Raw genomic sequence first — 26937 nt, 5'->3', positions numbered from 1 at the left:
GTCATTTCTCTTTATCTTGGATTGCTTAATGGTCATGTATATTTTAAGAAGGTTAATCAAATTATTATTGTTCTCATTCCTAAATCGGACAACCTTAGTTTAATGAAACATTTCCATCCGATTAGCTTATGCTCGGTCATTTACAAAGTGGTCTATATTGTCAATCATCTTAAATTTTTAATGCCTCTTTGTATCTTAGATAATCATTTAGCCTTTGTTCTAAGGCGACAAATTTCCTATAACTAGTCCAAACAAAGGAGATGCCCTTAAACTAGATATGGAAAAAGCGTGTGATATGGTGGAGTGGAGGTTCCTTGCTAGCATGATGGGTAAAATGGGCTTTGATATGAGATTTATCAACATTTTTATGAAGTATTTCTCAACTATCTATTTTTGTGTTCGGATGAATAGGCAGCTTTCAAACTCCTTCAAACCGGGGAAATGACTTCCTTAGGGAGATCCCCTCTCCCCGTATCTTTTTTTATTTTGTGCGCAAGGATTATCACCTGTTCTACTCTCCGAACAATGAAAAGTGAATTTGAAAGGAGTTCGTGCTAGCGTGAGGGGTCCATGAGTGAACCATCTATTTTATATGGATGATAGTCTCCTTTTCCTCAAAAACTTAACTCAAGAGGCTCGATGTTTGAAGAGATTTCTGAGTCTGTACGAGTCCTCTGGGTAGAAAATAAATTTCAACAAGTCCTTGATCTATTTTAGCCCTAATACTAAAGACGAAGATCAAAGAAACATTAGGTAGATCCTTTGCGTCCATGAAGAAATCAATCCCATAACTTACCTTGGACTTCCGCTCTTAGTGGGGAGGAACAAAATGGAGTTGTTTGGGTTCTTAAAAGGATAAAGTGGACAAGAGAATTAATGGGTGGATGAAGAATCTCCATTCATTCAGGGAACGCGAGGTTTTTCTCAAATCGGTAGCTCAAGCGTTACCTACATATGCTATGTCTTGCTACATCCTTCTGGAAGGGGTGATCGGTGTTATTACGTCAAGCATGCATGCGTACAGGTGGTCAGGGAAACAAGCGAAAAGAGATTGGGCTTTAGTTGCATGAGATAACGTGTGTCGAGCTAAAAGGGATGATGGATGGGATTCTGTGATCTTAAGTTGTTCAATTATGCACTTCTAGGAAATCAAGTATGGTGAATGGTTAATAACCCCCCGCCGCTGTTGTTTCAAGTTTTTAAGGCAAAATATTTCCCCCTCACGACATTCTTAGAGGCTAAGCTCGGGAACAGACCATCATATGCTTGGACTAGTATGTTCAAGGCTAAATAAGAGCTTATAGATGAATATTTTTGGAGGATTGGGTATGATGGGAAACCTGTATCATGAATATAGATGGGGTGGTGATAAGTCGGTGCACCTCGTATCCTATTATTTTGATTACTCGAGCAGTCCACTGCTATGCAAGGATTTTATGCTTCTTTGGCAACCAAGGTGGGATTTAAGCAAATTAAAGCGGTATTTCAAAAGGATGACAGAAACCATATCCTCAAATCATTCATTTCACCCATTAGAAATGATCTCCTTATATGGGAGCACCATAACACAGGCCTTTACTCAGCGAAGTCGGGCTACAATTGGTTATTAATGAGGAAGGGGATAGTGAGAGATAGTTCTTTCATCTGGAGAAAGCTGCACAAACTCCTTACCCTGCCAAAATTCAAATCATCCGATAGAGGATTTGTCAAAACGCGTTACCAACAGGGAATAGATTAGTTGCAGCTAGAATCGGCAATAAGTTATGCCTTCTCTGCAACTAAGAGACAAACAATTTTTTACACGCTCAAGAAATGTTCCAGATCCAAATCGATGCTCCTCCTTTCTACTCTTGAGCGATCGCTGGTGGAGTGGAACACAATCTCATGTAGAGAATGGCTAGAAAAAGTTGTTTCAACATTGGATATGTCAGGCTTCGCCAAATTGATTATGCTACTCTAGTCTATCTGGTACAGACGAAATAAATGGCGTCATGATCACGTCTTTCAAGCTGATCAAGATATGGTTCTTAAGGTGTGATAATTGCCGGATGATATTGATAAAGTGAACAAATGGAGTTTCAAATTGACACTACATCAAAACGATTTTTTAACGGCTTTTTTCGAGTAAACGTTGCTAATTTTATACATCTTGTGATGTTTACACAAATAACGCCACAAAATGATAAAACTCGTGGCGTTTACAGGAATGTGCCACAATATTCATGTACCTTTAGTGGCATTATTACAAAAAATGCCGTTATAGACCGATATATGTGGCTCGTTTTGTAAAAATGCCACTATAGGTGCATACTTTAGTGGCTTTTGTAAAACAAATGGTGCAATAAGTTTAATATATAGCTGCATTTCGTGTTAAACGTCGTAATTATATAATATTTTAGTGGGCGTTTGTAAAACCAAACGCCATAATTTTTTAGCCTTTTATGCCTTCACCCGATTCCAAATCCTTAAGTTTTCACCACGAGACTTCCCAAGCTTTTGCTTTGAAAATATATCTTTTGTCATCACCCGCCGCTTCACTATCCAAAGAACCAAAACCGATGCCTAACCATTGATTAACTGTTCTCGCTAAACAATCGAACTATGTTGCTTCAGTCGGCTTCTGATTTCGCCCATAACCCTAGTGCTCTAAATGTCGCCATTGTGAAAGATTTTCTTAATAGTTTCCCTGTCATAATCAGGTAACCCTCTCCCCTTTCTAGTTCTTTCATTCATTTTTTACTTGGTTTCAGATAATATTGAATGAGGATGTGGAATACCTTAAGAAAAAAAAAGGCAGGTTTTGGACTCGAAAGCTGGGTATTTCAGAAATTATTTTTTACCTATTTGAAAAGATCATATTATCACTCCTGCTTTGCTTAATTCAAGTGATGTTCTTGTGGACTTTGTTTCACCACAGAAACCTGACCAAAGAAATCCATATAATAAGAGCGTAACTCCGAAAATTGCTAGCAGAAATGTATAAGGTGAAGATGTTTTACAGGAGGATTCACTACGCATAATCTTTTTTGTATTTTAAATTTTATTTTTAATTTGTATTGTCTTTTCTTCCTTTTACAATAATATTCAATTAAGAAATTGAAGGATTAATGTACATTTGAGTTGGGATAATTAATTATTTTCCCCTCGGGGAAATGAAAGTTGATGAAGAAAGAATTAAAATAGACAAGTACAGGGTAAGTTCAGGGACATGTTTTGAATTTTTGACTTTAGCAATTAGGAAATATCATTGTGGTCATCTATTCTTATGAGGCTATAGCTTGTTGTTTATGGTTTTACTAGGGTAACATGTTACATTCGTGTTTATAGACTCATCAATCTTGCAAAAAGATATTGGTGTACTCCAGGTAAAAGAAGAGATACAACAACTTGCTGTAATATTTGAAACTGTTGGAGCTTTTAAGGTGAAGTGAAAAAGTGGAAGAGGAAAGCAACTTTTTAGAAGGTGAATAGGATCCAAATCCACACTAAGCAGTTCATATTTTAGGTTTTCACTTATCATATTTGACTCTGACGTTCACTTTTTTTTTCCCCAGTGTTATTGCTCAAGATCTTGTAGACTATCAAAGCACAGCTTCAAAGGTATTGATCTTAAAATATGCGGGGTTCAGTTGTTATCAAGCACCATAACACTGTAATCTGTTCACAAAATTAATCCGCATTAAATAAGAATTCCAGCTATGATTGTTCACAAAATTAATCTACGGGATTTCGATTGGTATTTAAATTTTTATAGATCTAAGATCTGCCTTTATCTTTAACTATGGTTGCTTAATTTTTCAGCTACTTGTCATAACCTTTTTTTAAGGTGGGACAATTAATTATTATTTTACTAAAACAGTTATGATTTTTATTTGGAAAAATTGTGGTTTTGGATTAATTTCGAATTAAATTGAAAAAAGTCGTCATCGACCTTTGAGTTAGGTAGGTCGAATATCCAAAAATGTCTTTTTAAAACAATTTTAAGAAAAATCGTTTTTTAAGACAAAAGTGGTATGTGTTTAACAAAGATTCGATTAAAACGGGTTCGCGAGTCGGTTACGCGTGGGGAAGGATTAGCACCCCACAGCGCCCAAAATTGGTACTGTATCGCTTATACATTGTCGTAATAGTGGAAATCATAAATTGAATATAAAGTTAAAATATGATTCGTTTATTGAAATGTAATTAATTTGCTTCAAATTAATTATTGTTAGGGAAAATTCTTTAACCCGAAAAGAAACCTCGAAATTAGCAATCCTCTATCGGGAAATCTATTTCGACTATTCCTTATCTATAAAGAATATTCCCTCTTTGTTACAATACGAATCGAATATATAAAATGAAAATTGGCATTTACTTAAAATAACATAAATTGCCATTTAGAAACATACATTGCATCATTTGAATTAAAATCGATTAATTAGTACTAAAAATAACTTTCATTCATTTCAAAATCTCATTTTGTTCGAACTTCGTATCAGATTGCAACACTTCGATTAAGTGATACTTTCCACGCCCATTCTATAAATCTTGTTCTTGAAAATATTCAAATAATATACTTACAAGATATTGGAATCAAATTCAGGTAATAAAAAAATATTGACAAACATATATTTTTTCCCAAAATATAAGTGAGATTAAACACAGTTTGTAACCTATATATATTGGGGTCGAATACACATGCATATATATAACATCTTACCTATATACAACCAATACTAAGAAGTATACACATAAAAACAAAAAAAAAATTATGAAATAAATAAATTATAAAAGGCTTAAATTAAAGAATAAGTTAAAGCCTAATAACAGGACAAAGTAATAAAATGTGCAATGAATTCAATGGCGTTAATATTCAAAACTGAAAAACAGGGCATAAAACAAATTTAATTTAAAATCCAGGATCTACAACACCAATTAAACATTTATCTTTTAAACAAACCTCAAGAACCAAAATGAAAGTCTCGCAAATACCATGGCCCAAATCCAAACACCATATATGAATACATACAAGCAATCATAGGCTAAAATATAAACTCATATAAATGTAGCAACCAAAGTTGAATAATTTAATAAATGCATCTGTGATAAAAGAGGATTAAAATAAGAGTACAAATAACTAATGGCTCGAAATAAAAGGAAATAAATTCCATTAAATGATCGAAATGCAAACTTTACAAAATGCAGCACCGAAATGTAAACTTTGCAAAAACACAATCCCCGTTTCACGATTACACCACAAGCTAGACTCTAACACCCAAAATGGTGTAGTATATCATCAGAAATATAACCCATTTAAGGGTTATTTTAAAACCCTAAAAATCATTCAGTTTTTAACCCTCTCTTAGCTGCTTGCCTCTACTCTCCCTCTCTCCATTTGCTTTGCTACCTCTACTCGAAGACCCCTCATATAGGCACCCTAAGGATTCAAAAAAACCAAATCAAAACCAACCCCCTTTTTCATCCGAAAAACAGAACCCAAACAAACCCCCCTAAGGTAAGATTTTTACCTTCAATGGTGGTGTGGCTTTGGTCACGGTGATACTCACGACGGGGATGGCTCAAGAGGTAAGGCTTTTCGATTCCTCTCTTTTTCTTATCGTTTTTTTATTTTCGATTTTTCCTCCCTGAACCTCGAATACTTTCTCTCTATTTTTCTCTGTGGTTTTTTCAGTTCCCTTTTTTCTTTGAAACCGAATACCCCATTTATGGTTGTATGTGGGTTTAGGTTTAGTGATGGATTAGGTTCAATCATCCCAGATTTTTAGGGATTTAATTTGTTTTCCTTTTCCTCTTTTGACTTTGGTGATAATTCGATGGATTTGTGTGGTTTGGGTAGGGACAAAAATTGGTGATTACAACTGTCCCTTTTTGCACATTCCTGTGAAACAAGAATAAAGCAAAGAAATAAAACACCAATTTTTGGATTGTCAACAAGTCTCGAGCTCTGAATTCTTCTTATTATGAACTCTTTACTCTTTTTTAAAGACATCAGTAGAGGTTGGGCAATCTCTTCTTTGATCGGCTCCCCTTTCTTCGAATAATCATTATTTGTTGATAATATTTTTTTGATGTTAAAAACTACGCTGCTCATTTACTTTGAATAAATTTGGTCGCTTTTAGAGAAATTGTTTGTTGAAGACGACTCTGTTCATTCTTATTGAGGAAATTGGGTCAATCAGGGTATGTAGGGTCCTGATGGGCTGTTGGAACTGAAGCAGAAATCTGATGGGTTGTGCATTGGGCCACTGTTTTGACTTCTTGTAATGGGCTTTATTTTTGGGCCTACAAAATGTAAATGTTTAATAATAATAATAATAATAATAATAATAATAATAATGTTTTTTTAGATTTTTTTTAGATTTGTTGTTTGCTGTTGGGGAGACGACACGACTCATACGTGCTTAAGAGTTCTGGTCGTCTAAGGTTGAAACAACTCATACATGATGAGGAGATCTAGTCAGGGGATGACACTGCTCATATTATGATGAATCTTGGCCATCTTTAGGAAGGGTGATAACACGGTTCCTACGTGATGAGGACGACTGGTTATCTGGGGTTGACACTGCTCCTACATGATGAGGAGATCAGGTCGGGTGATGACACTGCTCATCTGTTCATGAGTCTTAGCCATCTAAGGGTGATAACACGGTTTCTACGTGATGAGGACGGTTGGTTATCTTAGTTGACACAGCTCCTACATAATGAGGAGATCTGATCATGTGACGACACTGCTCATCTGTTCATGAGTCTTGTCCATCTAGGGGTGATAACATTGTTCCACTCTGTTGGGGACGGCTGGTTATCTGGGGTTGACACTGCTCATATGCGATGAGTCTTGGCCAGGGGGATGGTACTGCTCATATGCGATGAGTCTTGACCACTTAAGGGATAATGGTTTCAAGAGAAACCAACTCACAAATGATGATTCAAGAGAAGCTATCTCAAAAGAGACAAAATTCATTTCAAGGAAATGACTCAAAGATGGTTTTGTTTCAAAAGAAACAGACTCAAAGATTTAATTCGTTTCAAGGGAAACTATCTCAAAGATGTTTGTTTTGTTTCAAGGGAAACAAACTCAAAGATGGGTATTTCAAAGATGGTTATTGTTTCATGAGAAACAGTCTCAAGGAAAATAAGATTTGTTTCAAGGGAAATGATCTCAAAGATGGTTGTTGTTTCCAAAGAAACAGACTCAAAGATGATTTTTATTTCAAGTGAAACAATTTCAGAATTTGGTGTTTTGAGGAAAACTATCTCAAGTGAAATGAAATTTGTTTTAAAGGAAAAAACTCAAAGATTTTTTTAAAAGAGATTGTCTCAAGAGAGGCAAAATTCGTTTTAAGAGAAACGATCTTATAGATGGGTGTTTCAATAGAAACTAACTCAAAGATTATAAATTTGTTTCAAGTGAAACAGACTCAAAGATGTTTTTAAGAAATTGTCTCAAGAAACAAAACTTTGTTTAAAGAGAAACAATTTCAAAGGTGATCAGCTTTGTTTCATGTGAAACAAATTCAAAACTTGTATCTCAAAGGAAAGATGTCTCAAGTGAGACGAAATTTGTTTTGAAAAATTATCTCAAGTGAGACAAAATTTATTTTTAGAAAAAACACCATCAAAGGTGATAGACAATTTGCTTGCTCCTTCATGTTGAGGAAATATCTTCAACAGATTTGATTGTTGACTTCAGGAAGTCAAATCTGTGGATGTCATTGTTCTTTTAAGTTGAAGGCATCTGGTCATTTCTGAGCTTTTATTTCCTAAAAGATCAAAATGATGTGTTTTTTACTGACTATCTTAGACGTTATAATGGATGCCAAGATGAAATTTATTTGATATTTTATTGAATTTTTCCTCAAGAGAGGAGAAAAATATCTTTGATACACATGATAATGAATGCAAAGATGCAAATTTCATGTGTCATGTATGTATGTATGTTGATCTGTGAGGGGAACAGTGCGTGAGCAGTCTTCATTCTATTCCTGACTCAATTTTTCTTCATTTTCACCAGAGTGTACTCCTGCAAACCTCGACATGAGATAATTTATTTCCTTGCCCCAAAGATTTGGCTTCTCTTGCCCAACTTCGATCCTTATCTTCGAAGAGATATTTGTTGAATTCCAAGATACACTTCCAGAGAACTTATCTTATTTGAAAATGCTTTTCTTCCTTAGAATTTTCAAAATTTTGAAAAATATCAAAAGGAATTTTGAAAATGTTGACTTCACCTAAGTTTCACAATTGAAGCAAATCATAAAACAGGAGTTGACTGGATATCAAAAAATTAACTGCTCTTTTAATCTTTGATAACTGCAAATCTTTGACAAATATCAAGGTTAAAAAGTTGGTTTCGAGGTTGGCTACCTAAATTCTAAGGTTTGTTTCTTCGATTCGGTAATCTTGAGGATCATAACATGCCCCTCTTTATTGGTTTGGCATTTTAATCGAAGGCGAACAAAATGACACAACTAGCATAATCAATAGCTAGACCTTTCAAAACACCTCTGCTTCAGTTCTTTAAAATCTTACATTTTTTCAAACTTCGTAGACTCACCTAGTCAAGGTAGTGCAGAAATATCGATCTAAAAATGAGATTTCTGAGTGCTCGTGTGAGTTTGACTATAACAGGTGTTCCTCAACTCCCTTAGTCCATGTTCACCGAAACTCTTTTTTAGTAAAGTTGATTTAATTTACCATTGTTTGGCTAGCTGAATTTAGCTTTTATTGTATATATCTTATAATTGCCTTTGTTCGGCTAGTTGAAGGATTCATGTCATCACAAAGTCTTCAACTTGACAATCACAGTGGAGCATACACCGAATTACCAGGTACCCGATCAATGTCATGGTTTGAATATAATCTATTCATAAAGTCAGGGCTTTCGAGTTTCCTCTATAACCAATTGCTTTAGCTGAATAGCTCAACTTTATTGTATACATATTATAATTTTTTTGGGTAAACGGGTTCTATTTCTTAAGCTTGTCGAGGAGAACCTGTTATAGTCCATGTGTTTGTTGAAGGTCAGAAAATCTCATCGTTAGAGTTCAATTCCCAAGCAACTGACCTAAACTAGATTCACCCACTCGACCATTCCATATGAGAAGATCATGATCATCATTGAACACCATCAACAGAAGTAGAAACCAATTAGCTTTGCAATTTTATGTGCTAGTTGTCCCATTTTGGTTTGCTCCTAACATATACCTGAATGCCAAAATGATGAACTCTTAATGTAGTAGATGGCTAGCTTGGTCCCTGAAAGGGAAGGGTATATATTATGGTGTATGTTCTAAAGTAGGATTAGGATCAAGTGGTCCTTATTTTGCAATGGTTCAATCTTGTCATTTGTCAAAGATTTACAACCTCAATTATTAAAAAGCTTTTAATTAAAATGATATTCAAATAATTTCAAGATTGAATTTTACTCATTGTTCATTTCCTAAGAAATAAGCATGTTCGATCATCAAGTGACTTACAAACATTTAAACATAAGAAGCACAAAAGAAAAACAAGTTTAAACAAGATAATATGCATGAGAATGAAAAAACTCCTAATGGATGTCTCAAACGACTCCCGATCATAATGTCCCATTACACATTGAACGTCAATGCCCATAAATCGATCATATCTTGGACCTTGCGCTTTAATACCCCACAGTTCTCAGTGGTGTGCCCTGAGCTCCAATATATGATAGTTGCATATGGCGTTAATATCATGGCCTTCAGGATATGGGGCCTCTCGTGGTTTGGATTGAACTGGATTCACAAGATCTTTCTCAACTAGCGTTGGAAGCAATTCCTCATATGTCATTGGAATTTGATTGATACGCCGCACACCTTATGAGGTTTGGTCCCAATATTAGCTAAATAAGATCCCAAGATGTTAATCTCAGTTCTTTCTTCATTGCCAGCATGACTAGTGCCACCTATCTGACCATTCTTGACTTCTATTTCGATCATTTCTCCACACATGACGATGTTAGAGAAACTCTTAGTGGCAGTTCCTATCATGTAGTCGATATATGGAGACTTTAATGTATCGATGAATAGAGTGATGAACTCTCTTTCAATCATCGGTGGATGTACTTGAGATGCGACATCGCTTCATCGTTGAGCATATTATCAGAATCTCTCACCACTCTTCATCTTCATATTCTACAGCATTGTTCGATCATGGGCCATATCAGTCATGTGCTTGTATTGGCCCAGAAAAGCACTAGCCAAATCCTTCCAAGAGCAGATTTTATTATGACTCAATTGGTTATACCACCTAGAAGCGAGTCCAGTCAAACTGTATTGGAAGCAGTTAATCAATATCTGATCATTGTTTGTGTACCCAATCATCCTTCGAACAAACATCGTGATATGTGCATTAGGGCAACTGGTTCCACTGTACTTTTCAAACTCGGGCATCTTGAATTTGGGCGGAAGCACCAATTCGGGAACTAAGACTAATTATCTTGCATCAATCTCATTGTGAGAGCTTTGTCCTCTCATCCCCTTGAATGTATCTCTGTATCATTGTTTCAAATTCTCCGGTATCTCATTATTGGCTCTTCTCGTCACCTTAGAAGCGAATATGTTATGACCAATAGAATTGCCCCGAGGATTTACCACGGTTGCTTGTGTTTCAGTGGCGGAGAAACCTACTTGGTGACTTGGAATCTGATGGGGTGATATGAATAGCTGTTGATTAGCATGGGCCATTATACGTTCGAAGGTTCCTTTAGTTGAGGAAATCTTCTCTTTGCCTCTTTCTTGATTGAGCCCAACAAATTTTTCTACCATTTGGTCAACTAGGTCTTTTTGGTTTTGCAAGATACACTCCATGATGGCCTTTTGTGCCTGCTCCATTTTAACCTCCCATTCTGCTTGCATCTTATGCAAACTCTCTTCCAGCTCTTTCTTCATTTGCTCAAATTCTGCTTCCATTTTTAGTATTGTGTGAATGCAGTTATTGTTAGAAGCACTTCCTCAAAAGTTCCCCACAGAGTATGATTAATGCATGTAAAAATGCTTAAATGAATGCTATGCAAAATGCAATGATGCAAATGCAGATGCAAAAATGTTTATCCCAACGATGGATATCGTAGAACAATTTTCACCAGAAATAAAAGCCTTCACATTACAAGACAGTCCATTTTACAGGCATGCCTTCTCTTAAGATGGTTGAGTCCAAAGTGGACCACTGTTTCGTTTTAGATCCTCGTCTTTGAAAATGATGCCCTAAGTGTTCTGTAACTACTCCTATAGTGATGAAGAGAGTGTGTCGCTCTTTGATGACTAGCAATGAAATGATCGTAGATGAGAATCTACTGCTAAATTACTCATCGAATCAGTGGATCATTATTCCAGTCCCGAATATTGTACAATCTTCGAGCAAGTCCCATTCTTGTACTCTGAACTTCTTTTAGCTTTCGGTGCATGTCTCTGTACGCGACCTCTTGATTGAAAATTTTTATCTCTTATTGTGAAAATTTTCTCTTAAATATCCCCTTGAGGATCAACACTTCTCGCATTATGTTATGACAATGCAAATGCAATGCAAAGACAGGTGAAAAATGACACAATCAAAAGAAATAAAATAAGTTAGTGTACACAAACAAATAAAAAAAATTAGTTAGTATAAGTAAAACAATTGGTACAGATAAAAATTTTATTCAAAGATGAATATAACACCTACCCCATCATGATATCTACCCGAAAATGCTTTGATTAAATAACATTCCTACCCGGAGATGCTATCTACCCAAAATAATTTTTCAAGAAATTAATCTTAACCGCATGGTATCTAGTTCGCATGTTGTTATTCAATAGGATTTAAAGCAAAAAGGAAAGGTTCAGAAACGTTCCTCCTTTGTGTACACCTATTTTGGGTACCTACTGACGGACAGTTCTGTATAACTATACCTAGGGTGATCATTCTACGGTTCACTGTATGCATGGTTACGACTCTAATAGGAAAAGGGTACTCGAATTGTCCTTGATGTCGGTGCCCCCTTGGGCTGCCAAACCCTTGATCCTCACCCATTACAAGTTTCGAATGGAACGAGTTCAATTCGAGGGGATTCACTGCCTTATACCCATACGAGAAATAAATTCCTACGAAGGTATAAGTTATGTATCCCATGGGTTATTTGCTAAAACTCATACGAAGAATAAATTCTTACGAGAGTAAAGCATTCACCCCAAATAATTTGGATCGAAGCTCGTGTCTAGAGCTTGTGTTATGCAAATGTATGTGATGTGTGTGAGGAGGAATGTACCTACCTTTGACTCTTAAAGAAAAAGAAAACTCTCGAGTGAGACTTGAACACTGCTGAAAACAAAGATTCAAATGTTAGTATAACAATTAAATATGAAGCAATTAAAACATCAATAAATGGATCATAAGTTAACTAAAGACTCAAACTCATAATTTCGACCACAACGATAATGTGTAAGCGACTTACAACTTGACTCTCTAAAAAAAGTCCCCAGTGAAGTCGTCAAGCTGTCATAACCTTTTTTAAGGTGGGACAATTAATTATTATTTTACTAAAACAGTTATGACTTTTATTTGGAAAAATTGTGGTTTTGGATTAATTTGGAATTAAATTGAAAAAAGTCGTCATCGACCTTTGAGTTAGGTAGGTCGAATATCCAAAAATGTCTTCTTAAAACAATTTTAAGAAAAATCGTTTTTTAAGACAAAAGTGGTATGTGTTTAACAAAGATTCGATTAAAACGGGTTCGCGAGTCGGTTATGCGTGGGGAATGATTAGCACCCCACAGCGCCCAAAATTGGTACTGTATCGCTTATACATTGTCGTAATAGTGGAAATCATAAATTGAATATAAAGTTAAAATATGATTCGTTTATTGAAATGTAATTAATTTGCTTCAAATTAATTATTGTTAGGGAAAATTCTTTAACCCGAAAAGAAACCTCGAAATTAGCAATCCTCCATCGGGAAATCTATTTCGACTATTCCTTATCCATAAAGATTATTCCCTCTTTGTTAAAATACAATCGAATATATAAAATGAAAATTGACATTTACTTAAAATAACATAAATTGTCATTTAGAAACATACATTGCATCATTTGAATTAAATCCAATTAATTAGTATTAAAAAAAACTTTCATTCATTTAAAATTCTCATTTTATTCGAACGTCGTATCGGATTCCAACACTTCGATTAAGTGATACTTTTCACGCCCATTCTACAAATCATTGTTCTTAAAAATATTCAAATAATATACTTACAAGATATTGGAATCAAATACAGGTAATAAAAAAATATTGACAAACATATATTTTTTCCCCAAAATATAAGTGAGATTAAACACAGTTTGTAACCTATATATATTGGGGTCGAATACACATGCATATATATAACATCTTACCTATATACAACCAATAATAAGAAGTATACACACAAAAAACAAAAAAATAAAATTATGAAATAAACAAATTAAATTAAAGAATAAATTAAAGCCTAATAATAGGACAAAGTAATGAAATATGCAATGAATTCAATGGCGTTAATATTCAAAACTAAAAAACAGGGCATAAAACAAATTTAATTTAAAATCCAGGATCTACAACACCAATTAAACATTTATCTTTTAAGCAAACCTCAAGAACCAAAATGAAAGTCTCGCAAATACCATGGCCCAAATCCAAACACCATATATTAATACATACAAGCAATCATAGGCTAAAATATAAACTCATATAAGTGTAGTAACCAAAGTTGAATAATTTCATAAATGTATCTGTGATAAAAGAGGATTAAAATAAGAATTCAAATAACTAATGGCTCTAAATAAAAGGAAATAAATTCCATTCAATGACCGAAATGCAAACTTTACAAAATGCAGCACCAAAATGTAAACTTTGCAAAACTACAATCACCGTTTCGCGATTACACCACAAGCTGGACCCTAACACCCAAAATGGTGTAGTATAGCATCAGAAATATAACCCATTTAAGGGTTATTTTGAAACCCTAAAAATCATTCATTTTGTTTAACCCTCTCTCAGCCGCTTGCCTCTACTCTCCCTCTCTCCCTTTGGTTTGCTTCCTCGCCGAGGAAATAACCCCGGCTCCCCGGCCACCGTCGATTGGTGGCCACGGGGAGCAGAACAACTCGAAGACGCCTCCTATAGGCACCCCAAGGATTCGAAAAAACCAAAACAAAACCAAACCCTTTTCCATCTGAAAAACAGAACCCAAACAAACCCCCCTAAGGTAAGATTTTTACCTTCAATGGTGGTGTGGCTTTGGTCACGGTGATACTCACGACGGGGAGGGCTCAAGAGGTAAGGCTTTTCGATTCCTCTCTTTTTCTTCTCGTTTTTTTATTTCCGGTTTTTCCTCTCCGAACCTCGAATGCTTTCTCTCTATTTTTCTCTGTGATTTTTTTTCAGTTCCCTTTTTTCTTTGAAATCGAATACCCCATTTATGGTTGCATGTGGGTTTAGGTTTAGTGATGGATTAGGTGCAATCATCCCGGATTTTTAGGGATTTAATTTGTTTTCCTTTTCCTCTTTTGACTTTGGTGATAATTCGGTGGATTTGTGTGGTTTGGGGTAGGGACTAAAATTGGTGATTACACTACTCTTATGTTGATTTGTAGGGATGTAGATGAATTGTTTCTCTTCGAGATATAAGGGAAACAGGAGAATATATTGCAGAGCTGAAGCTCCGCCTTGAAGTTATTACTTGAATAAGAGTTTTGTATGTAAATATACGAATTGGGAAGTTGTTTAGTGGGTTTGGTGAAACCATTATTTGCATATAAAATTTAGGACATTTGAGTTTGTATCTTTGAGGATGCCAAGTATATTTACATACAAACCCAAATTTAGGACATTTTATGCTCAGTATATTTACATAAAATTTAATATCTTATAATATTATTAAATAAGAGTTTAATATTTATAAACTTTGATTTATATATGTTACTAAGTATTTCTACTTAATTTGTGTCGTAACTAAATTTCAAGTTTGTCGTTATTTAATAATATTATAAGATATTATATTTGGGTAATACATAGCATAAAATGATATTTGCAAATTCATTAATCTTACTGTCATTTGTTTTACAAATTCCACTAATAACACATTTGTGGCATTTGTCGTGACCAACGCCACTATATATCATGGTCAATAGTGATGTTTGTGATAAAAAACACCATTAGATATCACTACATATAGCGGCATTTTGGGGAACAAATGCCACTAAAGATAAGGTAATTCGTTGTCTTAAACAAAAACATCGCTTTATATCATGACAATTAGCGGCGTTTGAAAAACAAAACGTCGCTATACAACTTGACCTTTTGTGACTTTTTTTTCACAAATGCCATTAACGGTTGCGACATTGGTTTTAGTGGCGCTTTTTGTATTGTTTTTTTTAGATTCAAAAAGGTTTTTAGCGGCACTTAAAAACGCCGCTAAAAACTTATTTTGTTGTAGCTTGAAGGCCATAAAGAATAGGACTGCTCGCCTATTTTGGCAACTACCATCCCTCAGCAGCATAAAGATTAATGTTGATGGAGCTTACTCAGACAATAACAGAGAGGTAATCGTTGGGGTGGTGGTTTACAATATGCACGGAATGGTTATTAGAGGTTTTGCTTCTAAAATTACATGCTCACTCTCCTAAATTAACTGAAGTAATGACATTTGCTCATGAGATTCGATTGGTCATTGAGAATGAGTGGACTCGAGTTACAATTGAAGGGGACGCAAGATCAATTATCAACTGTCTGAACAGGAGACAAGATGTTCACTCAGTTGTCAGATTATTCCTCGAAGAAGCTCATTCGTTAGCTAAATGGGCGTTTTCTAGGACCAATCTGTTTTGGTTCTACCATGATGAACCAAAATGTATTAAATATGATGTATTGTTATTTGTTTTTTTATTAAACTAAGGGGTTGTTTGTTTATTTCAGAATGATTAAACGTTGAATGATTCAGAGCCTCTGTATGAATTAGCTCTGAATGTAATATGTTGTTTGATAATGGCTCTGAATCATTCAGAATGTACTTCTGTGTTGAATCATTTAGCATTGTTTTGTTAAATCAGTCAGCATTGAATCATTCAGAGGTGCGAAACAAACGCGCTGAATGTTGAACGGTTCTATTAAGAGGAAAATAAACAACCCCTAAAGTGATTATAAAATGTATATGTTTTAAGTACTTTTCAACCATTTGTAACGGACGTTCAATCACCTCTATTGCAGTTGTTGGTGTTCGAATTTGAAACTTCTAGAAATAACAATTATTCATTTAATCAGTAAGATAATTTGGTTTGTAAAAGTTGTTACTACATGTAAAACAATATTATTCTTCAATTGTATATAAATTTGACCATAACGTTGTACGTTTATGACAAAGTCCCGTCTCTGTCAATCAAATTTTATCTATTACGATACCCATTATAGAGAACATGGAAAAATGAAAGTCAACTATGTTTTAAATTAGCTTCATCTATAATCACAACTGGTGTAGATATTTAGCAGCACTTAAGAAAGCTCCATATAAACAATTATTGTAACATAAATCGATCATTCAGGCATGGAATCTTACCAAAAGAGAAAGAAAATCCCACAAGATCTCCATGCTTATGGTTTATTAATGTATGGCCTATTTCCTAGCACATCCTTTTGTCGTAGATTATGAGATAGGTTCGATTCTGATTTTACATATTGATCCGAAACTTCAGGTATAAATGGGGACATAGTTAAATGGATGGCTCTAAAATATAGTAAGTTAATATAAGGTTAAAAAATAACAGAAATTTATTGTAATCGAAAAATTTGTCAAGAGTGTAACTCTTTATAGTAATCTAGATAACATTTTAAGTTGAAATCGAAATCATTATGTTTTCTATAACAAATCATATAAATTTCATAAGTATTACATTTGTAACCTAAAAAGTTAGATCAAGACATTCTCTATTGCAACCGAAATTATTATCAATTGTGTAACATTTTAGTGTGGACATGTAATGTTTGTTAAAACTCGTCATAATGTAACATTCTTGATTATAATTTAAGTTATTACTAATTGTATAACTTTTTAGATTGGACATGATAATAGTTTAAATTAAAACTCGTCACAAATTAACTTTAAATTAGGTTGTCATATAGTAAAAGTCGTAAAGTCAACTAGCTTGTTTTGATTTCATTGAACAACACATGTTCCATTCAGTCCACAAACTTAATTATGCGTGAAGTGTAAGTTGTGGGGAGGAAATTTCGACAGGCTTCGGCAATTGATTTAACTTTCCCCCTGTGATTGCCTTGGTTTGGCAGGCACAAATCCCATATTTGTTATGAGAATCTGCAAGAGGATCAGCTTCCAACAACTCGGTCACTTTCAACATTTTCTCCTGTTTAAGAACCATGTTAAAGGGTTGATATGATCAGAGACATAAATTACATTTGTGGTCATATTTATAGTTACATCGTGTTTATTGTTATTACATATATAATAAATATTATTACCGTTAGTGCGAGTATCGAGATCTTATAATAATAATTGAGAACGGTACCACTATCATTATATAACATCTACTACTTTAATAATACATCGCTATTTAGATCGCTGGATAGGACTACTGAAGATAAAACTCGTCCCAATTGAACCCTCAAACATTGATTCATTTAATGTATTTAAAGGAATGGGGTTCCACGGAGAAGATGTTGGGGGTGAAAAATATGTGGGCCTGATGTTAAAGTTACGTGCGAACGTGGAAATGTAAGCATATCTCCATTTTGTTAGTCTAGACTTTAGACTGAGTGGACTAGGTGTTAGGTTTATAATGATAAGTTAAAACCCAGCCCATAATATTATTTTGGGTAAAGTACACAAATGATCTCCCATTGTATAACATTACTTTGATGAATCCTCCGATCATTAAAAGCTATAAAATGGTTCTCGATCATAGGAAGATGTTTGTTGAGTCATTCGACTACTAAAATTACAAAATAATCATCCGATTATTTATATGTACCAAGTCCGACCTTTTTCGTTGAAAAATTGGCAGTTGTTTGAGCTAGAGATTAATCGATTGACTGGAATATAATAAAATATGATCTTAAAATCGTTTGAGTTATATTTTATGGATCGACTCTCCGTTTACATTATGTTTTTGAATCAGTATTTGAAAGCTTATGTCGTAGAGTTAGTGCTTTGAAAGTAATAGCGGTGTCAGTAGACATCATTAAAATATAATTGTTATCATATCTCAGTTAGTGGGTTAACGTCTAACTTAGATGATCGTCAATTTTTTAACGAAAAAGAAAGAATTTGAAATATATAAATAGTTGAGTGACTATTTTACAACTTTTAATAGTCAAAAGACTCAACAAAATAATGTCCTATAATTAAGGGATTATTTTATAACTTTTAATAGTAAGAAAATTTTAAAAAACAATGTCATATAATTAGGAATCATTTGTGTATTTTATTACATAATTTTTTTGATTTAAATAATTTTAAATAATCTGAAGTAATTTAATTAAGATTACTTGATGAGTTGATATTAAAATTTAAATTAAATATCGATGACACTATCTTGAAAGTTGAAATATAACACACGGGGTTTCCTAATCCATGTTTGGATAATACATGGATTTAAAGAAAGAAAAGAAAAAGGAATTTATGAACTTTCTCACTTCAAAACCAAGCACCCGTCCATGGCCAAAATAAGTATTTAGGAGGAGATGAGAAAACGGTTCCTTCTTTCTTATCCATTCGGTTGGTAGGCCAAAATATTAATGAAATTTATTTAACAATTATAATATCAACATGTCCTTATTCATCTTTTACCAGAATCTATATCATAAAATTCATGACACATAGCTAACCAGCATCCATCAAAATCCACTCACATTTGACAAAGGGAAATTTGACATGCAAATACCCAATTTATGTTTTCTTTCCAATTTGGTCATTTAACTCCCATCTTACTATTCAATATTCAAAACTAATCTCAGATCAAACTATCTTTTAATCAAACGAACTGATTCAAAAGAGAATTTTCAAAATAAAAAATTAATAAAATAATCCTTGCTGCTGCCCTCCTACTGGTTATAGAAAAAGAAGTAATGAGCTTTCGGTGCCATCCACAAATCACGCACACACACATTGTTGGCTTTTTATACAAGATAATGAAAATGATCATCTACCCCATCTCCAACATTCAGTTCTCTTTTATCTGTTTCTCCGACAAATGTTAAATCAAATGATAATATTCCATACATACAAGTTTGGTGGCATAGTTTTTCATGACAATCTCAGAACTACATATACAAAGGTGTTTATGTATCTTGTTTGTGGCGTCTTGGGGATGTATCTCCGGTTTTGTATTTCCTAGGAGCAAAACAAAACCCTATTAAATATAACAAAACAACGAGTGTGATTAACAACACGATGTCGACCTTTCTCAATTCTTTGGTCAAATTATCCAGTAATCCGGCTTTGCATGAATCACAGTCGAAGCAAAGCTGCCTTTGTTCATTGCTCCACTGCAAGCAATCCATGCTTGCTGCTGTGTTGTTGGGATTCAGCCAATACGTTGGATTTATGTATGAATACCCGCACTCAGCTGGCGGCGTGCAGCATCCATACTATAAAACATCAAAAGAGAGAAATTATTCTTTGATTTTGATGTTTGGCTAAATTACATAAATACTCCCTCAACTATAGAGCATTACTTTGTTAAGTCTCTCAACTATTAAAAGTTACAAAATAATCCCGATTATAAGGTGTTGTTTTGTTGAATCATTCGACTATTAAAAGTTACAAATTGATCACCTAACTATCTATATGTTTCAAATTCGTCATTTTATATTAAAAAATTGGCAATCGTCTGAGTTGAATATTAAACTACTATGATACGATGAAATCATATTTTCATTATGTTTAATGGCATCGCGTTTCTTTTAAGAACGGACTTGACAATATAATATTTCAAGCATAACCTCGACGAGATAATGTAAACGGTGAGTCGATCCACAAAATTACAACTCAAACTATTTTGGGATTATATTTTATTATATCCTAGTTAATATGTTAACGTCATGCTCAAACGACTACTAATTTTTAACAGAAAATGACGAGTTCGAAACACATGAATAGTCAGGTGACTATTTTATAACTTTTAATAATCAGAATACTCAATAAAATAACATCTTATAGTGAGGGGACCATTTTGTATCTTGAGGGTTTCAACAAAATAATACCCTGTAACTGGAGGACCATTTTTATACTTTACCCTTATTTGTCAATGGATTGCAAGTTTACAATAAAGTTACCTGTATAGATGTTAACCGAGCATTGAAGAAATCCTGAGCTATACGATATCTCTGGTTTAACTCAGAACACATATCAGTTAAGGCATGATCTAACTCGGTCCCACTTGTACGGACTCGTTACCTTCCGACGATGCCAATCGCAGAAATCATCGAGGTCGTGTTCCGTGTAGGTGCGGCCTGGTGCAGGGTGGCCTGGACTTTTGTTGGTAATCAAATAAATGAACACAACCAAACATGCAAACAGTATTATCAAGATGAACATTAATACGTGGTAAACGATGAGGAGCGAATTGATGCGCCAGCACCCTCCTATGAAGACTAATAGTGCCACGACCGAGATCAAGGCGCCTAGGATTATTAGAGGCCATTGCAGGATCTTGGTGCAGGCGTTATCTGGTTCGTTTGCGAGCCAGATTCCTGCACCGATGATCGGAATAGAGAGAGAGTGCCAACAAAGATATTGTTTGCTGCCATCGAAGTCAGATTAATGCTTATGAGATTGTTTTGTTTTCCGGGGTACAGTAATAAATCCAATGCTAATGGAGAAAAAGGAAATGGAATGGCTTTGAGTAAGGATAAAAGTGAACCAAAAATAATGTTGACGACCATGGGGTTATATTTTTCAACTTTGGGCCAGCTAGGTGAGCACCAATCACAATAAAATGGAATCCCTTGTTTGAAAAGAAAAAGCTCCAATTTCTCTGTTACACATTCTGCAAGCCAAGAGTAAAATTTCTATCCAGTTGCAAATGCAGAAATGCTTCAGTTGTGGGGATTTGCTGTTGTTTACTTGGACTAAAAGGGGGGGGGGTGAACCAAACATTATTATACTTATCGAGCATGTAATATGAAATTTTCACTAATGAATACTCATGAGGACCACACTTTTTAAGCGGGAACTTCTAAAAGTCCTCCTGAGACCCCATTTCATGGGGGACATTTCTTGGGTGAGTACCACTGTCGGCCATTTTGTTTCCGAATTCCAAAACCGGGATTTCAGGTCTATTGCTCCCAGGCTTAACGTTTTCCCGGAAAAGCTATCTTATTATTTTGTTGGTTTATTATAAAGATTCGCGCCAAGCCCTTACAACGATCCATTTCTGTATATTGTCAGACAGTAGCAATTCATGAACCCCACACTTAAAGTCAATGTTCATAAGCAATAAATATTGGAGTAGGCCACATCTCATCACTGTTTTTACAGAAATTTCTACTTGGTTATACAACTTTTCAACCAAATGTGAATAGGTAACACATCATCTTAGTTACACAAAGTCACAAGATGAAAAACTCCATTCAATCCCACCCCAATAGCACCACTAACACTACCAGCTTAAACTTAACCTAGTTCTTAAGTATAACCTTGCTTGTACTTTCTAAAAATGTCCTCAGTTTTGGCATTCCTGAACGCACAACACCCTACAAGATACACACATATCAAAGCAATGAGAGTTGTGAGCAGTATTATGTCGGCTTTTCTCCATTCCTGCTTTATATTGGTAGGTAATCCCGCTTTGCACGAGTTACAATTGTAGCACAGCTGCGTTTGGTCATTGCTCCACTGTATGCAATCAGGGTCTGCTATGTTGTTGATGGGGCTGATCCAGTTTGTTGGATTCACAAAATTGTATCCACATGCAGTAGGTGGCTTACAGCATCCAGACTGTAAAGAACAAAGCATAAAGATATATAGAATCTAGTTACCTTAACACATGCCTGCTTAATTCTACTTTGTTTTTATGTTTAGAAAACACGGTCTTAAGAAATATCTGTTGAAAAAAAAAACGACTGTGTCCTTTCGATTTCATAACTACAAACGAGTAACTATTTTGTTCTTAATTCATTTCTTTTTCTGCTATGTTGAACATATAATAATAATAATATCGGTTTAATTTTATTATTATTTTACTATTTAATCTCTCGGATTATCGTTTTGATAATAAAATCCAATTTTTGGAGAAGATTCCTAGAATTCTAATAAGTAGGGAAGAAGCTAGGATCAAATACTGAGGGAAGCAAAATTGTAACTTAGTCCTACCAAAATTTTGGGAGGGACAACAGGTCCTCTTAGCAACTATGTAGCTTAGTCCCTGCTAAAAACAACATGGCTCTATGCTCTCCTTTTTTTTCTTGCAATGAACAAGGATGTATGCCTTAACATACTTCATTAAATTCATATATGCAAGAATTTGTTATAAGGAAGCAATGAATTTAATCATATTTATGGAACAATTTAACCATAAGCAAAAGAAGTGAGATTTACCTCTATGGGTGTTAAATGAGAGTTAAAGAAATCTATAGCCATAGTATAGCTTTGGTTCAGCTGTGAACACATATCTGTTGAGCTGAGACAGAGTTTAATCCTTTCCCATTTGTAAGAACTCTTAACTCTCCGTTGAAGCCAACCCGAAAAATCTTCAAGACGATATTCCAAGTAAGCCCGACCCTGTTCGAGGTGGCCCGAGCCTTTCATGGTGACCATGTAGATGAAAACAACCAAGCATACAAGCAATATGATGAGAATGAGCATGCCAACAAGGTGAGCAAAAAGGAGCCAGGGAATGCGCCAAAACCCTCCAATGAACCCTGCTAGAGCTACAACCAAGATTAAGACTCCCAAAACTACAACAGGCCATTGTAAAATCTTGACACAGGAATTGTCTGCTTGATTTGCAAGCCAGATTCCAGCACCTATGATTGGAATCGAGAGCAGCATGGCAACAAAGTTGATTGCACCGATCACATTGCTGCTTAATGCCATATTATTTCTTCTTTTTAGAGAACTAATTAGTCTGAGATTTAACAATGAAAAAGGCACTTAAAAAATAAATGGGAATTGCCTCTAGTCAAGATATGTATGTTAAAAAAATGGGTACATGATAGTGCTCCCCACAAGTTTTTATTTTGTTGTTTGCCTTGGATTCGATCAGTGAAAGCTACGGAATAAAGCAATTAATGACTATTTTTAATGTGTGTCGGTTTTTGCCCGACACGAAAAATTTTTATTTGACGGAAAAATAAAATGAACAAATAAATAATTTTGATTTTAAAAATATTTTGTGAGTCGTCATTGACCTTTTTGGGTTAGGTAGTTCAAATACCTAAAAACAATCTTTTAAAATAATTTTTTTTAAAACATAATTTAAAAGATAAACCGATCTGCGTATAACCAAAAAAATTTAGTAAAGAAGAGATTCGTGGTCGATTACGTTTAGGGAATGATTAGCACCCCTATAACGCCCAAAATTGGTAATCATTAATTATAATTTGTCTCTATTATTAGAAATTTAAAAATTCAAAGATATATTTAATTTATAATCTTGTTATTTCAAATTTATAATTTTAAGAAAATCTATTAATTTATATATATAAATAAGATATTTATTTATTCAGAAATATCAGAAAATGACTTCTAGGTGCTTTAAGACAGCTCTTTTCTTAATATTAAAAAATAAATAAATATTAAAACATTTATCTAAAAATAATTAAAAATATATATAATTTATAAAAGTAAGATATTTATTTATTTTAAAAATATCAGAAAATGAACATCCAGTTGCTTTAAGACTATCCTTTCTTAATATTGAAAAATAAATATATATTAAATATAATTATTTTTCTTAAAAGTAATTTATAAAATTAAATTTATAAATAGGATTTTAAATAAAAAATTTATAAATTTATATTTATTATATATATATATATATATATATAATAATAATAATAATAATAATTAAATATATCGAAAATAAACATATAAAATTAAAATATAACTAAACGGTGACTAAAATAAATAAAATTAAAACTATATATTTAAAATATAAAAAGCAGTAAAACTTGTAATTAAAAATAAATAAAAATATTTAAAATTAGTGACTAAATTATAACATATTAAAATTAAATATCTAATTAGTAATTAACTATTTAAAAATTACAGGGACTAAACATGTTATTTTACATTTATTTAATTTAGTGACTAAAATAAAATTATATTAAAATTAAAATTAAAATACCCTAATTTAGCTATTTAAAATATAGTGGCTAGACATGTTATTTTACCAATTCATTAACTTAGGGACAAAAATAAACTTATATCAAATTCGAATATCAAATTTAAAATAAATTAAAATATGCTTTCAGGATTAAAATATTAATTAATAAAATTATGAGGGATAAATCGGTTATTTGCTTAAAATATATATATTTTATGTAAAGGACTAAATTATAATAAATTAAAATTCGAATACCAAATTATAATAAATAAAAACATGGTATAAGGATCACATGGCAAGTTTTCAAAGTTATAGTGGCTGTGGGAATAGTTTAGCCAGGCGCAAAATTACACAAAGGCCCTCCCTTAAACGACGTCGTTTAAGAAAGGGTATAAATACCCTATTATAGTTGGCCCTTCAGGCCAGCTTCTCATTTTTCCTCTTTTCTTTTATCTCTCTAAAATCGAGAGATTTATCTCTCGCCTCTCTCTAAAACGGAGAGAGAGACCACCGGCCGGCAGTCGGGATCCAGCACCGACCACCACCGCCGGCCACTACTTACGGTGGTCGGAACTTCCAAATTACACTAGAACATAGGTTTTAACCTCCTAAGGCCGAATACGGCCTCTGTTTTCCCTAAATCCCCTTAAATTTTCGTAGATCTAGTAAAACCGAAGCTTTTACCTCGGTTGAAACAACGTCTCCGGCGACGATTGGGCTTTGTTCGGTGGTAAGTCCCTCGTTCTCACTCTGTTTTCTCTAGGTTTTTGGTCTCTGTTGCTGTTGTGTGGTTATGTTTGCTTGTTTTTTATTCGTGTTGTTGTACTCTCGAATTCTTGCTCTCTCCTTGTTGCAGGTTCGGTCAATGGCCTTTATAGGCCTGCCGGTATCTTCTTCGGACCGGTCCCAAATAATGACCCTAGGTGAGTCACCATAGCTATGGTGGTGACTCAGCATAGAGCCCAACATGTGGAGAGGCAGCTGGCCTTCTGGAGGCTTCGACGAGGGCATTGGCGTGGCAGCGGCGGCGTGGAGCAGTTGGCAACGAGCGACGGCTGGGGCTTCTGGAAGCTTAAGGTGGCGGCTAGAGCTAGGGTTGAGATGATATAAACCTTAATCAATTTAGGGTTTCTATTGGGTTTTCCTGAGTTGGGCTTGTAAATTGGGTCTGGGTTCTTGTAATTGGGCCTGTAAAATTAAAATTATTTAGTAATAATAATAATAATATAAAATAATTATAATAATATTAATAATGATAATAAAACCGGGATAAAAAATTTAGTGTCTACAGCTGCCCCTCTTTGGGCAAAGGGTAAAGACGAAATGACAATAAATTTTTATTCAGTTGACTTCTCTTGTTTATGATAGAAATTTTGAACAAGTTTCTTCTTTGAGATTAGTTCTTCTCATTATGAACTTTTCCACTGGGGATGAAAATTTATTTTCTTTTGTGATATAATCTAGCAAAAAGTTTAACAAATTCTTCTCATTATGAATTTCTTCTTCTTTTTCAGATGAGTTCTTCTCATTATGAACTCCTTCGAGAAATGCTGATCTTCAAAAGAGGTGTCATTGATTCAACTTTATATGTGATGAATTAAGGCAAGGTTTGAACAAATTCTTCTCATTATAAACTTCTTCTCCTTCTTCATATGAGTTCTTCTCATTATGAACACTTCTGGAAATATTGATGTTGATCTATCTCCTTCTGTGATAGAGTCATGCAAAAGGTTGAACAAGTTCTTCTCATTATGAACTTCCTCTTTCTCTTCAGATAAGTTCTTCTCATTATGAACTTTCTCTGGAAAAGTTAATGCTGATCTATCAAGTGATGAATTCGAGCAAAAGGTTGACCAAGTTCTTCTCATTATGAACTTCTTCCTTCTTTAGATGAGTTCTTCTCATTATGAACTCTACCTGGCAATGATGATCCATCAAGTGATGAATTCGAGCAAAAGGTTAAACAAGTTCTTCTCATTATGAACTTCTTCTTCATTCTTCAGATGAGTTTTTCTCATTATGAACTTACTCTGGAAATATTGATCCATCGAGTGATGGATTCGAATCTTTGCTAAAATCTTTGAAATTCCTGTCAAATATTCAACATGGATAAAATGAATGAAAATGCCCCTATTTTGCAAATGTCTAAATATGATGCATGAATGTTAAGTTTATCTTTATTTGATTTCAAAGTGGTGAACTCGGTCTTTATTCAATTGTGTAAAAATCCAATAAATCTTTCTTCTTTGAAAAGAGAATCTATCATCTTTGGAGAGTGTAGATGTAGATATGCCTGAATTTTTGTATGATATTACAAAACCACTTGAGAACAAAACTCAATGGTATAGGCTCTTGAAAAGTCCGCACTCATGCAACATGTTGCTTCTGATAACTACTCATCTGATTATGAAGCGATCTTTCGAGATGATTTCACATATATTGATAGTTCTTCTGATACCAAGGAAATCCTGAATTCTGATTCTGATGAGGAGAATAAACTGTTATACTTGACAAAAATGGGGTACTCAGAGGCTGAGGCTTTAATAGCCATGGAGAGATGTGGTCCAGATTCATCAATTGCAGCATTGACAGATTTTATATGTGCTGCTCAAATGGCTAAGGCTG

General features: G+C 34.1%; 1 protein-coding gene and 2 pseudogenes across 1 annotated transcript; 1 reads left to right on the top strand and 2 right to left on the bottom strand.

Moving 5' to 3' along the window:
- The first annotated feature begins 2601 nt into the window (after positions 1–2601).
- Positions 2602–14891, top strand: LOC120172271 (annotated as a pseudogene).
- Positions 14892–19324: 4433 nt separating this feature from the next.
- On the bottom strand, positions 19325–21288 carry LOC120172270 (annotated as a pseudogene).
- A 231-nt stretch (positions 21289–21519) lies between these two features.
- LOC120172336 (protein TORNADO 2-like) lies at positions 21520–23130 on the bottom strand. The gene is made up of 2 exons (XM_039179817.1): positions 22584–23130; positions 21520–21983 (listed from the first exon to the last, which is right to left on the bottom strand). The coding sequence occupies exons 1-2, from the start codon at positions 23079–23081 to the stop codon at positions 21672–21674; spliced, it is 810 nt and encodes a 269-aa protein (XP_039035748.1). The 5' UTR covers positions 23082–23130; the 3' UTR covers positions 21520–21671.
- Positions 23131–26937: the final 3807 nt, after the last annotated feature.

Source organism: Hibiscus syriacus, unplaced genomic scaffold, assembly GCF_006381635.1.
Source record: "Hibiscus syriacus cultivar Baekdansim isolate YM2019G1 unplaced genomic scaffold, ASM638163v2 tig00111848_pilon, whole genome shotgun sequence".
In the NCBI taxonomy this organism is placed as follows: domain Eukaryota; kingdom Viridiplantae; phylum Streptophyta; class Magnoliopsida; order Malvales; family Malvaceae; genus Hibiscus; species Hibiscus syriacus.
The sequence above is the reverse complement of the archived record's forward strand: the minus strand, read 5'-3'. Positions and strand labels throughout refer to the sequence as shown.